Here is a 13,256-nt window from a genome sequence, read left to right as displayed (position 1 = left end):
GAATTTTAGAACAGAATTGAGATTTTCCAATTCGTTAAAAAATTGTCTGCCTAGAATAGTAAATCTCCGTCTGGATAGAGAAGGACAATGGCACAGAAGGTGCAAGGTGGTTTCTTCCTTTTCCTCAATAAGACATCTTCTACAGAAGTCATGTGCTTGCATACCCATTCTTTGGGCGTGCCTACCTAATAGGCTAAGGCTGTGTTTATTTTGGCTTAGCAGAGATTCTGTGCGTTTAGCATTGAGAGTCGGCCACAGTTGAAGGGCGATTTTGCAGGTGGCTTCATTACTCCGTCTTTCGTTTGCTTTCCTTACGATTTCTTCAAGGATGAGTAGCTTACATGTTTGTAAGGGTATCCCTATGTCATTGTCTATGTACTTATCGATCAATTTGGTTCCGAGTCTCACTAGTTCATCGGCTCTGCAGTTACTCTCAATGTCGCGGTGGCCAGGAAGCCCTATTATCCTTAAGCGAAATGAGTCAGCCATCTCATTAAGAGATGTACGGCATTTCATGGCTACCTTGGAAGTTGTCGACTATTTTGTGAGGGATTTTATCGCCGCCTGGCTGTCAGTAAATATGTATATGTTATTATCAGATATCGCATCACACTGTACCACTGTCGCGGCTTTCATTATTGCCATCAGTTCAGCCTGAAAGACTCTACAGTAGTCGGGGTGCCGAAAACTGAAGGAGATCCCCAGATGTTCGGAGTATACACCTCCGCCCACCCTGTCCTCGATCGTTGAGCCACTACGTGGCATGGAGTTAACTATTTTTTTGTGCATTCTGGACTAATTTGACTTCACTCTTCAAGGATCGCCTTTTTAAGTTCTGATTTGTTAATGTTTTTATTATTATTTTCTTAGATTTGCCCTCAAAACCGACCGCAAATTTTCGATGACGTTCAAATCAGGTGATTCTTCAGGTATTTCAACAATGTGGTCACATTTCTACAATATATTAACCAAGTTTTTTATTATCTGTGACTTTTGCTCAGACTTCACAGCTTAATAAAACCGAAAGTCATCTTCAAGTTGTAATTTTCTTGCGCTTTGAACCAAATTTCGTTGCAGATGTTTTAAATAAACAAATTTGTTCATTGTTTCTTCGATAAATGTAAAATTTCCAACTCCATTTGATGACATGCAGACTCAAACCATAACCTGGCCACCGCCGTGTTTTATCGTAGCTCGTAAATTGTGAAGTTTGAGCTCCGTTTTGGCCTCGCGCCATATTAAAGGTCTGCCATCTGGTCCAAATTAATTCATTTTACCTCGTCTGCAAAGAGTACGGTTCTCCACAATGCCGGGGTCTTATTTAGATGATCACGCGCAAACTGCAATTTCTTATTTCTATTCCTAGCACTTACGAAAGGTTTATTACGGGCTATTATACCATTTGAATTTGCTTCCCTCTTACCTAAATCCTTTTTGGTCATTTCAGTTAACTTTGGAGCGCTTGCTGCTGGATTTTTTTTCACTTGACTTACTATAGACTCTTGTTGTGTGAAAGTTTTATATGGCCTTATTTACCACACGATTTTCATGCAAACAGCTTTCAAAATGTGCTGAACTGTTGACAAACTTAAAGTGTGTGTCAGAAAAAAGGAACCGCGATTATTCACGAAGTATAAAATATATATATTAGGTACGCAACTAAGTTCCCGCTGTTTGTCAATAGATGCCGCCTGCAGTGTGTGCTAGTCGATTAGTGATTTTGTTTTGGTATCATGGGCGGCTGAAGTGCATCGAGAGCTACAAAAAGCTTATGGAGATGCTGCTTTAAGTGAAACAATGTGCCAATATTGGTTCTGTCGCTTGAAAGACGACATTCGCTTTAATGTTGACGACCGTTCGCGTGAAGGAAGGCCAAAAATCTTCGAAGACGCTGAATTGGAGGCATTGCTCAATGAGGATCAAATGCAAGAAGAGCTTGCTTCAGTATTAGGAGTTTAGAAGTTACCTGCCAATCCATTTCCAAGCGATTGCATGCTTTGGGAATGATTCAGAAACAGAGGACTTGGGTTCCTTATGAGTTGAACGTCGTTTTTTCGCTTGTGAGCAACTGCTCTGGTGACAAAAAAGGAAGGGTTTTCTTCATCGCATCGTGACGGGTGTTAAAATGTATTCATTACAGCAATCCAAAGAAAAGAAAGTCATGGGGAGCATAACCGGGCAATGCTTCTACGTCGTCGTCTCGGCCAAATATTCACGCTGCGAAGGTTATGCCATGTATTTGGTGGGACCAAGTTGGTGTTATTTATTATGAACTGTTAAAACCAAGCTAGACCATCACTGGGGATCGGTATCTACTTCAATTGATGCGATTGCGCCGAGCACTGCGCGAGAAGCGGCTGCAGTACGGCCGCAGGAGAGGCATGAAAAAGTGATTCTACATCATGACAACGCTCGGCCTCACGTTGCCAGACCCGCTAAAACCTACTTGGAAACACTGAAATGGGAAATCATCTGTTCCGGTCGATGGCACATGGTCTAGCTGTCCAGCAGTTCCATTTATATGAAGACATCAAAAAATGGCTTGATCCGTGGATAGCTTCAAAGGATGAACAGTTTTACCGGTACGGTATACGAGATCTACCAGAAAGATGGGAAAAATTAGTAGCCAGCAAGCGAGTTGTATTTTAATCAAAAACACAGCAAGAACTTAGTTGTGCACCTAACATTTAAACATTTTTTTTTACATGAAAGTATCATATGTGCAAAACTACGGGTCGCAATTACTCAATTAGCTGTGTAGTCTCCATCATTGCCAAGTATAGCCTGGCATCTTCTCGGCATGCTTTGAACCAGCTGTTCTGCGTAGCTCGTCGACAAACAGGACTAGATTTTGCGAACTTAACGCACGAGTTGTTTTAAATCATGGACTATCGTTTCGACAAGATGCGTTTTCATAATTCCCCACGTATTTATAATGGGGTTGGCGTTTGGGAAATGGGAATACCAGTCCAATACTGTAACGCCATTTGCTTTTTTTGTTGTTTGAGCAGTGGGTTTGATGATGTGTGACGGTAGGATATGTTCGCCTCCTCAGTCGCCTTTCGATGGTGTTGATACTCACATCTATTAGATGTTTAGTAAGAACTGTGCGAGCTTTGCGTAGTCACAAAGAAGGGTCCCGCTTAAAAAGCTGGACGACCACTTTATCCCGCTTTTTTTTCATCACTGGCTTCAAGCCGCGCTCGGAAAAGTCATCAACATTTTTGTACACCTTATACCGCTGATTCCAAATCACAACGCCCTTTTTGATTTTTTAAGCATTTTTGCTGCCGCGTAAGATAATTTCGGCCCTTTCGAATGAGTGCATAAAAACACCGCTTCGAAACGCTTCGTGTACTTCTTATTCATTTTTGTTTCATTGCGTTTACGTTAAAGTTTCGAACGACATTTATCTGAATTAGCACTGGCGTCGTAACCCTTGAGTGAGACTATTAGGCAGCCGGTTAAACCGGTTCTTTTCTTCTGACACAGACTGTAAATGAACAATTTCAGCTATTTTGCAATGCGACATTCCGTTTTTGAAATGCTCCGAAACTAATTCACGCTTTTCTATCGAAGTACTTGGTCCTATTGTAATAAAACACACATTCATAAAATTTAATACTCCTTCATGTCACACTCATTCTACGAACTCCCGCATTCTAAAAATACAATTACGGTAGCGGTTCTTTTTTTAAGCTGCGGCGTGAATTCTTGGTATGTTTCTGTTTATTTTTCTGACGAGAAATTCGAGTTCTTTTGACTTGATCCATTCATTGAGCCAGTTTGCGATGCTCTCGCAAGAATTGAACCGCCCTCCAATAAGGGCGCTGCATTGATCGGAGCAGATGATAATCCGAAGGAGCAATGTCTGGGGAATACGGCAAGTGGCGGGAGGGCAAGATTTTCCAATTCAGTCCCTCTAAATATTTCTGAATCAATTTAGCAACGTGGGGCCTGGCGTTGTCATGCAACAAAATCAGTTTGTCATATCTACCGTCTCATGTCGGCCGCTTTTCTTTGAGAGCTCGATTCAAACGCATTAGCTGCAGTCGGTAACGACCTCCAGTGATGGTTTCAGATGGTTTAAGGAGTTCATAATAGATGACACCCTTCTGATCTCACCAGATGGACAACATAACCTTTGAAGCATGACAATTTTTTTCGCTGTTGATGGACCTGGTTCACCTGGCAGGCTCCAACATTTTCGACGCTTAGGCTTTTTCATCACCAGTGGCGATGCAATGCAGAAAACCTTTTATTTTCTGTCGTTCAAGAAGCATCTCACACGTCACCAAACGTCTGTCGATATCCCAGTGGCACAAAGTTACCTGCTTTATGGACCATTCCATCCAACTCTTTAGACATATCATCAAGGGATCGGCATGCGTCTTCATCGAATAATTGTTGTAGTTGAGTATCTTGAAATCTTTCGGTACCCCTTCGCGATCTTATCACTCACATCGAAATTGCTTTGGAAGCGTCGAATCCAGAAACCACTCTTTACAAGTTGAATTTGATGGAACGTGATTACCGTAAATATTGATCAATATACGACACGTGCACTTTTCTTTGAAAGATATTAATGAATCCTGACTTCCCGCAAATAATGTTTTTTCGGGACGAACGTAGACATTTTTGACGTCAGATAAAAAAGGATATTTACGCTTGAAACGAATGTCAACTACTGAGATCGAGACCTCACATATAAACCTTGAAATCATCAGTAAATTACTAGACCGAACAATAAACTAGTATCAGCAGCGACAGCTTTTTTACGAGGGCGGAAACTTATTTCCATGCCGAATATTTTATGTTGATACATGAAAAAAAAAAAAAAAATAAGATGTCTGCATACTCTGTTTTTCCATTTTCGCAAAATATTATGCAACATAGAACACTTAAAAAAATCGTATCTGCATCAAATAAGGTGTGGATGACATACATATGGTGGCAGGTGGTGTACATTCTTGCCCGGTATTTAGGTTGATCTATTCTTCAAATTTGTAGTGTCGATCATGACTTTTTTCGGTTGTAGCTAACATTGACGCGGGACCCACTTTTCTCGGCAGCCATTATCCGCTCCGAAAATGAATCGATTCACAGGTAAAAATTTGGTTCAAGGGCTTTTCTGCGTTAAATGGTGTGTCCAGGGCGTGGTGTGTCCTTAGCATCAAAATTCCTGGAAGAGTATTGACGAAATTTGTGCAATATTGAGTTTCAAAGTATCAGGACACAAAAGATCTTTTAGGTTATAGTATCGGCCTTTGGGCACACTACAAAAACTAGATTATTATTATCAGGAACATTAGCACTATTCACGTTTTCAGCCATCTGCCTCGTTTTTTGCCTTTATCGAGAAAAACTGAATGGCATTTTCACTTTCTTGGTGCCCATCTTTGATCCGCGCTCAAGCAACACGGAGTTAACAAATCACAAAATTGTCTCTGAAACTTTTTACTTTATCGTTTAACGCAGTATATCTTATTTACGGTGTGTAACGCGGCTTTAAATCCAATTGTGTCTCCACTCTGTGTTCTGAAAAAGTTACTACCATCTGGTTTTCCGGTGACGGTGATAGTATTCGGACTACAGTGATTGATTTGACTACAGTCATTCAGACTCTATGTACGAAGAAAATAGCCAACCGAATCCACGCTTCTTAGACAGTCTTTTTGCCTCTGACTTTATTCTTAACCAATTTGTTATTACACTAAAATAAAATTTAAAAAAAGCTACACATTTATCAACAAAATAAAATTTTTCCCATTTCGCTTCCACTCGGTCGTTTAACTCAAACTATGGCTATAGGGCGATACAAAGTCCCTTTGAAAAGCTGCCGGATGGAGATGGTGATGCCCCATCGTGGCTGGATGATGGTGCCCGTTCATGCCCGCATAAATATCGGCCGAGCGAGGTTTGTGCGTTGACATCGGGGCTCCGGTCAATAGCTCAGTCATGAAACCGATGTAGGTGATTGCCAGGCGTAGTGTTTCGATGCGCGATAGTCGCTTCTCGTAGGCAAATGTGGGCACCTTTCGTCTTAGTTTGTCGAACGCTTCATTCAGATTGAACATCCGACGGCGTTCGCGAATATTGGCCGCACGCCGCTGTGCCATTGATGCGACCCGTCGGCGTGTCTTTTTCGTTGGATTTCCGTTGGTTGATTCTGAGTTGTTGTTATTGCGATTGCTTGAAGAACGCTGACTGCTGACCAAACTGCTGACCTGGGAGCGTTGCCAAAGTGCTGGGCGGTGGCAACATGCAAATATATAGAAGGGCACATTACAATTAAAGCTCTTCCCACGTTCACTTCTTTTGACGAACTTTCGCGCACAATAACTTTTTAACATACTTTTCTGCATTAAATCATTTTTGAATGCTGATATTTTTTGTTAAATTTTTTTTTTTTGGCTCACCTAAGTCGGTACAGGGAAAGCCGGCAATTAATTCTTGATACGGCACAATTGGGGGCGGAGGAGGTGCCTCCTGTCCCCACAAGGGCTGAAACGGTACTTCCGGCATATAAGTCGGGTCGGGATGATGTTGCATTCTATACAACTCCACGATTTCAGCAAGTTTCTACCTCGTTATAGAAAATTTAAGGAAATTCTGCACTTTTTTTCAAGAAACTTTTACACTCAATTTTAATTTCAACACTGTGATAGTTAAACTTTCTCGTCAGACTATTTGGATTTTCACACACGGTTCTGGTTGGAAGTCGTAGTTGGAATGCTGCATTTCTCTGCAGAGCTCATCATTATTGTGAGAATTGCCACAAGCACACCAAAAAGCCTCAGAGGCTATATGTTCCTAGTGCAACATATTGTGGCAGCCATCTTTGTTGCAATAACAGCTTGTGAAAATCTTATTGGCGAATAGTTTTCCAATGATTTCCGTCTGTAAGGGTTGAAATTTATTAGTGTGGTTGGGAGACACATTAACCCTTGTTTTTGTAGGGCTGCGCGGATGCGACGCGTGGATGTCGCTGAAATCAAAAACTGGTTGTTGCAAGAGCTAAATATGCGGTTTGTGCCTTTACTAAATGCACACAACATTTGGCGCTTGATTTTCTTCCTCATATATTTGAGTTGCCAGACTACGCTTTGCTCTTCCCTATGAGCGCTCCGAATGAAACATTCTCGTTTGCAAGCGACACTTTTCTCACCGTTCTACTCTGTTTTTGGCCTTGCCAGACTACAGGGTACGACAATAAGCAAAGTACTTAAGTTGACTGGCTGTAAGCATTTTTAATCAGATTTTTTAGAAAATTTTAGGTATGACGTTTTATACCTGATCGAATTTTGGTACAATAAAGTGCAAGTTTCATTGAGCTCAAAAATAGCCTTGATTTTTTACAATTCTTTTGCTGGTGGTCTTGTGCAATTTCTCTACTTTTTGTTAAATAAAATTGACAGGAGATGTCGGCATCTGCTAGTTTGCGCAGCATCGACCTTTTCCAAATGTTTTTTGGTCGACCGCGAGCATTCTCGTGATGCTATCTGGTGCTTTTCTTAATGTGTGACCTATCCATCGACACTTTCTTTGATTTGCCTAAGCATGGGTTCCTCGTTCGTTAATCTCCACAGTTCGTCGTTACTGAAGGTGTTTGGCCAGAATATTTTGCAGATGATGCGGGGGCTTTTGTTGATGAAGGATTGTAGTCTCCGTGTGATGGTGTTAGAGACCAACCGTGTTTCGTTTCCGTACAATAATACGAACTTTACGCATAAGCCGAATATTTATTAATAGTTTTTTATGAGGCGCTTTTTTCATGGCAGAAGGACCGCCAAGGAGTGACCGCCATTGGAAAAAACCTTTTCTATCAGTTCTGCTCCCTTACGAGTTTCACTCCAGTGCTATTCCCGTGTTGCTATCTGGTGGTTTTCTCAATGTGTGATCTAACTATCGGCATTTTCTGCGTTTTATTTGCCTAAAGATGGGTTCCTCGTTCGTTAATCTCTACAGTGCGTCATTACTGAAGGTGTTTGGCGAGAATATTCTGCAGATGTTGCGGAGGCATTTGATGATGAAGGATTGTAGCCTCTGTGTGATGGTGTTAGAGACCAGCCATGTTTCGCTTCCGTACAACAATACTGATTTTACGCATGAGTGCAATATTCGTGGTTTAGTGCGCCTGGAGATTTCCGAACTCCCCCATACTGTAGGCATTCGCCCGAATCCCGCCCTGACCTTGCATAGCCTGCAGTTAACAACTTCATCTGCTCCACCATCTGCTGTGATGATGCAGTCGGGGTAGCAGTAGCTTTCAACGAATTCCACCGGGCATCCGTCAACCAATATCTGCCTTGAGTTATTGTGGTTAACTCTCATGGCCTTGGTCTTGGCGATGTTGACCTCAGACTGACAGTGCGTGCCAGTGCGACTGGCTTGTCCGCCTTCGCTTGCATGTCAGAGAGTTTGTGAAAGAGGAAGCAGAAGTCCAGCTCCTCAAGATGTATGGTAAAACAATACAAAAAAAAAAAAAAAAAAAATGAGGTTACCACCTAAGATAGCAGCAACTAAGGTTTTTGTATGTGGAATATTAAAGCTATATAAATAAAATCAGAGTCAATTAAATGACGCTTGTCACTATCCATGATTTTCGCCCACTTTACGAAAACCTTCGATACAATGAAACGATAGCGCAATGCTCTACAACAAAGTAGTTCCCCAGAAACTTATTACCATCAGAAAAGCAATGTTCGAAAACTCAGAACTGGCAATACTTCACAACGGTATGAGGAGCGAACCTTTCACCACAAACGCTGGAGTGAGACAAGGATACCCTCTCTCGCCACTTCTCTTCGTAACCGTCCTGGGTGATGTAATCACAAAACTCACCTTGCAAGAAGAAGGTATCAGCTGGAGCTTCTGCAAGCAACTTGAAGGCTTGGACGTAGCCAATGACATACCAATACGTACGCCAATAATATTTAATGCTTGTGAACTAGATATATTAGATTTAGATGTAGATTTACTGGAGGCCTTTTATGCCCTCTACTCATTACAGTACCTCATCCAGACTCAGTTCCCTTATTAAACTTAAGTTAGAGCTGGGTTCAATTGAGGGTATATGCCTCTCTTCTGGCTGCAAATGGCCAAGATGTCTCAACCTTATCCACGTTATAGTGCTGCATTCAAGGAGAAGGTGCATTGGAGTCTCCTGGGGTTGGTAACAGAAACGACAAGAGTCAGTGGACCATATCCCGACCCTATGCAGATGATTGCGCAGTCTGCAATGACCTGTGAGAATGCCCTGCCCATTGCTAGTTTAGTTATCCGATTTTTAAATCTCTTTTGCTTGTACGCCCCGGTAAGGATTTCGCCTTGCGTAGCCCCATAGTTTGGTGTCAGCTAGCCGCCCTCAGCCTTAGCTCTTCACTCCTAAGCTTCTTCTTGATGGTATGTTGTCCCATAGCAATGAAGGGCTCGAGTCCTATTAGTGACGTGGACGTAGGCTCTCGTTCCCAGATATACCGCTGTGCCCTGAGACGCAAGTTAACAGGAAGCGTTTGTGCGTATCTAACAGATTTAGTTTCCTGATGCACTCAAGAACCAGTGCGGACTTAATCTCACAGGATGTCAAAGCCTTGAGTGCCACCTGACTGTCGCTTAGAATGGCTCATTCGCTCAGTGTATGTTATACTCCTGGAGTTTTCTTTTAAATCCTGGTGTTCTAGTCTACCTTGTCATTCAGTGAACTGGACAGCTGCAGTATATAAGCAGGCAAGCAGTAAAGTGCGGACTCAGACAGAAGGACAATAACAGACGACTGAGTAATAATTCTCACACCGGCCTCTTGACGTACTACTTAACGGTGAGGTCCGGGAGTATCTACTATCGCACATGATGGGGGCTTAGTAGGGTTTCAGTCCTACACCACGACCTCGGCCATAGGGATCTGGCGCTTCCCGTCCTCCACACAAGAACAAAAAAGCAGTGAAGTACGTAAAGGTACAAATTAAAAAAAATTCCCATCACTCAAAATGATTTGGTTTTGTTTAGCAAAAACATTATTCAAAACCAATATTGGATGATTAATTTTGTGCCACATTGCATTTATCGGTTATTTATTGGCAGGTGGGTGAAATGGTTGAAATGTCGGTCTGGCACTCCTCAAGTAGCTCTAAAGCGCCGTTTTGATACCACAATGAGACCTCAAAAAGGGAGATATCTATAGCCAGCCAGAGATGTTGAAATAATGGAGAAGATGAATGGTATTTAGGTTGGCGCTGCCTCAGGTTGTCGAAGAAAAGAGCACCCAGTGACCTCAATCGTCTAGCTGCCAAACCCGGACACTTACAGAGAAAGTGCTCAACAATCTCCTTCTCTGAAAGATCCACACAGCTTCTGTAAGCCCAGCTTTACCGCGTGAGTACCGATCGTCCAATGACCGGTAAACTCAGCTACCAGTTTGGAAATTGAATGGCGAGGAGTCCAAAGAACTTTCTGAGTCCTTCGTATATTGGACTGGGGCCAAAGGGTTTTCGAAATAACATCTTTTCTGCGCTTTACTGAGAAATAATTTGTGCAGTTTCCCTTTAACAACTGTCAGGGGGATGTTGATGCCCAGGTAGGAGGTCTCTGAGGCCAATTCAGCTTCCTTCTTGGCAAGCCCATAATTTCATATCCCTCTATGTTCCTATGTCCTGCAACCCAGATCAGCGAAATTTTACCTGCACACCCACGAGATTTTATTTCTTCTTTACATGAGTTTACTAATATAGTTTCGTGCTGCACCATGGCGTCGTGAGAGCCTTGATCGCGGCTTGGCTATCGGAGGAAAGATTAATATCTCCCTCGCTCCCGCGTTCCCTAAGTATTTTGCATGCCTGCAGGATCACAAAGACTTCTGCTTGAAAAACAGTATTTATAGCAATTTTTTTAATAATTTTGTAGTAAAATTCAAATTTTAAATTATTTGCGAGTCAGTCACATTTAATTGAGTTTCAATGCTTTAGATATGCATTCACTTGCACGAACAATAAGCCAACTTCACTGCCTTGCCTTTTTGCATATGTATTGGTGTGTACGTAAGTCAATAAGTGTCAGTGGATGAGTGGCAAATAATTCTAAATTAGGCGCAGTCATAAACTGTATTTATGACTCCAAAGTTGACATCGAAATATGGTTTACTGTCAAATACCAATACAGGCTCTTTGTCACTGATGGTGAATAATGGCAGTGATTTGCGCGCATACGTTTGTACATGTATAGGTGCACTTAAATGCACTGGTGTTTGCCTGCGGTGAGACATTGTGGCGATGAACTGAACTGGCTGATTACGCATATTTGCCGAACTTAACATAATGCACACGCGTGACTTTCGGAATATGAAAATTTGCATGCATTTCATATGCTCGTACATCTTCACAAACACTCTTACCCCATTGGCAAGTCGGCATTTTAATATATGCGCATGCAAGTGCAAGTGTCGATGTGTGTGTGCGCTCATGCGTTTGCGCTGGTAGCAAACACTCACTTGCACAAATAAGCGTTTAAATGTAAGTGTAAATGCACGTAATTTGCTTGGCCAAAGGCGCATGCAGGCAGGTCAGCCACACATGAACATCTTGACCCAGTAAGGCGCCCTAATGTAGGTATGCTACGTGCGTGTTTGCCTGCAGTCGCCAATTCTGCTATTGTAGTGTTGAGTCAGTTAGCCATGCAAGCGGAAATCCTTCTTCCGCAGTGCGTGAAGTGTTGCAGCAATGGCATGAATGTTTTGCTGCTGCTGCTGCTGCTTTTATTGCTCAAATGTTTTTCTCTTACGGAAATTTTGTTTGGCATAACACAAACCCCAACACCATAATCACAATCAGCATCTAAGCACACCAACAACTTCATTTGCTGCTGCAGAAACAAAGTCGTGTAGTTGTGGCAGTTCGGACTACGATTGATGGAGTAAGGAATTGCTTGCAGATTAAATTCTACATTGGAATTTCCTAGCAGCCGGGAATGGGGCATGAAAAGTATAGCCTGCCTCTACTGCAAAAATAATTTTCCTAAATAAATACTATATCTGTACGTGCTTTGGTACATAGAGTACTAAAATATCATATCGATTGTTTGTGCTTTCTCCGAACCTATACATAGGTGCACCCCCTTAACGCATGTGCCTTGAATGCTGTCGGCTATGCGTTCAGTGCACGCACATCACTCACTCAGTAGCAAATCTTCAATGCAGCTTTCATTTATTCTACTACTAACACTTAAGCTTTGTTTATGGCCCACTGCCATTGCAGGACATGCAGGTATAAGTACTGTCAAACGCTACCTGTGACATAGAGACCTCTGCTTGGCCTTAAATTGCCAATGTTACACCAGTCAATGGGCGATGACAAACGATAATGACAGGAACATATTATCATTTACGATGCTGGCAAACATTTATTGCCACATAAGACACACGTAAACAAAGTCACAAACTCGCACATCGGCATTTGCTTAAAGGCTTTAGTCAAAATAATTTGGAGAATTCATATAAAATCGATTGGCTTTCTTTGGAAAGCTATTGACACTGGCACATTTCTATTCTGAATAAGATTCGCCTAAATGCATACGCACAGATAAGCTAAAATAGAATTCTTCTATAACACAGTGAATCCCTTTTATTGTCTATTGAAATTATTTATTATGAATTGATTCCTCATACTATGCAATGGCGGGGCTAAAAGCTGATTGGTAAAGAGACGATTAAAAAATAAATTTGTGGCAGCCGAAATTACCTTTCTTATTCGTTTGTAACAGGTGGCTCTAAAGTAATCCTCCTATCAGAAAATGCTATAAATTTTGCGATTGGCCCCTAATGTCAGTTCTGTTTTGACATTTGTGTTGTAAACACATGCGAAATACACGTTAATAACGACGTTTAGCCGCTCGCCTCGAAGAGACTGGCACAACACGAGATGCTGCCAGGCGTGGCAGACCCCGGAGTAGCCGTTATGCAGATAATATTGCTGCTGTAGCCGAGGATGTCATGGAAGCGCCGTCGACATCGACCAGACGACGTGCCACGCAAATGGGTATCAGTCGACGGTCTTTACAGCGAATTTTGGTACAAGATTTGAAGATGTTTCCGTACAAAGTCCAGACGGTGCATCAGCTGTTAGCTGCTGACCGCTAATCGCGTCTAACATACGCTCAAGCCATCCTTAATCACCACCAAGAGGAAGATGATTTTTCATCAAAAATAATCATGAGTGATGAGGTCCATTTCCATCTTAGCGGATACGTAAATAAGCAAAATTTAC

The 13,256-nt window shown here is 42.1% G+C and overlaps 1 protein-coding gene across 1 annotated transcript; it reads right to left on the bottom strand.

The window, feature by feature from the left end:
- Positions 1–5,771: 5,771 nt before the first annotated feature.
- On the bottom strand, positions 5,772–6,552 carry LOC128856577 (protein Fer3). Its single transcript, XM_054091889.1, has 2 exons — positions 6,420–6,552; positions 5,772–6,247 (listed from the first exon to the last, which is right to left on the bottom strand). Exons 1-2 carry the CDS (start codon positions 6,550–6,552, stop codon positions 5,790–5,792), a joined length of 591 nt encoding a protein of 196 aa, XP_053947864.1. The 3' UTR covers positions 5,772–5,789.
- Between the last annotated feature and the right edge of the window lie 6,704 nt (positions 6,553–13,256).

The sequence above is a fragment of the Anastrepha ludens genome, chromosome 2, assembly GCF_028408465.1.
Source record: "Anastrepha ludens isolate Willacy chromosome 2, idAnaLude1.1, whole genome shotgun sequence".
Lineage (NCBI taxonomy): Eukaryota > Metazoa > Arthropoda > Insecta > Diptera > Tephritidae > Anastrepha > Anastrepha ludens.
The sequence above is the reverse complement of the archived record's forward strand: the minus strand, read 5'-3'. Positions and strand labels throughout refer to the sequence as shown.

Excerpts from the sequence above, each read along its gene's own strand:
- LOC128856577 (XM_054091889.1), bottom strand. The coding sequence starts at position 6,552 with ATGCAACATCATCCCGACCCGACTTATATGCCGGAAGTACCGTTTCAG. Across the intron at positions 6,248-6,419 it reads CTTTCCCTGTACCGACTTAG|CACTTTGGCAACGCTCCCAG; the intron begins GTGAGCCAAAAA and ends GCCACCGCCCAG.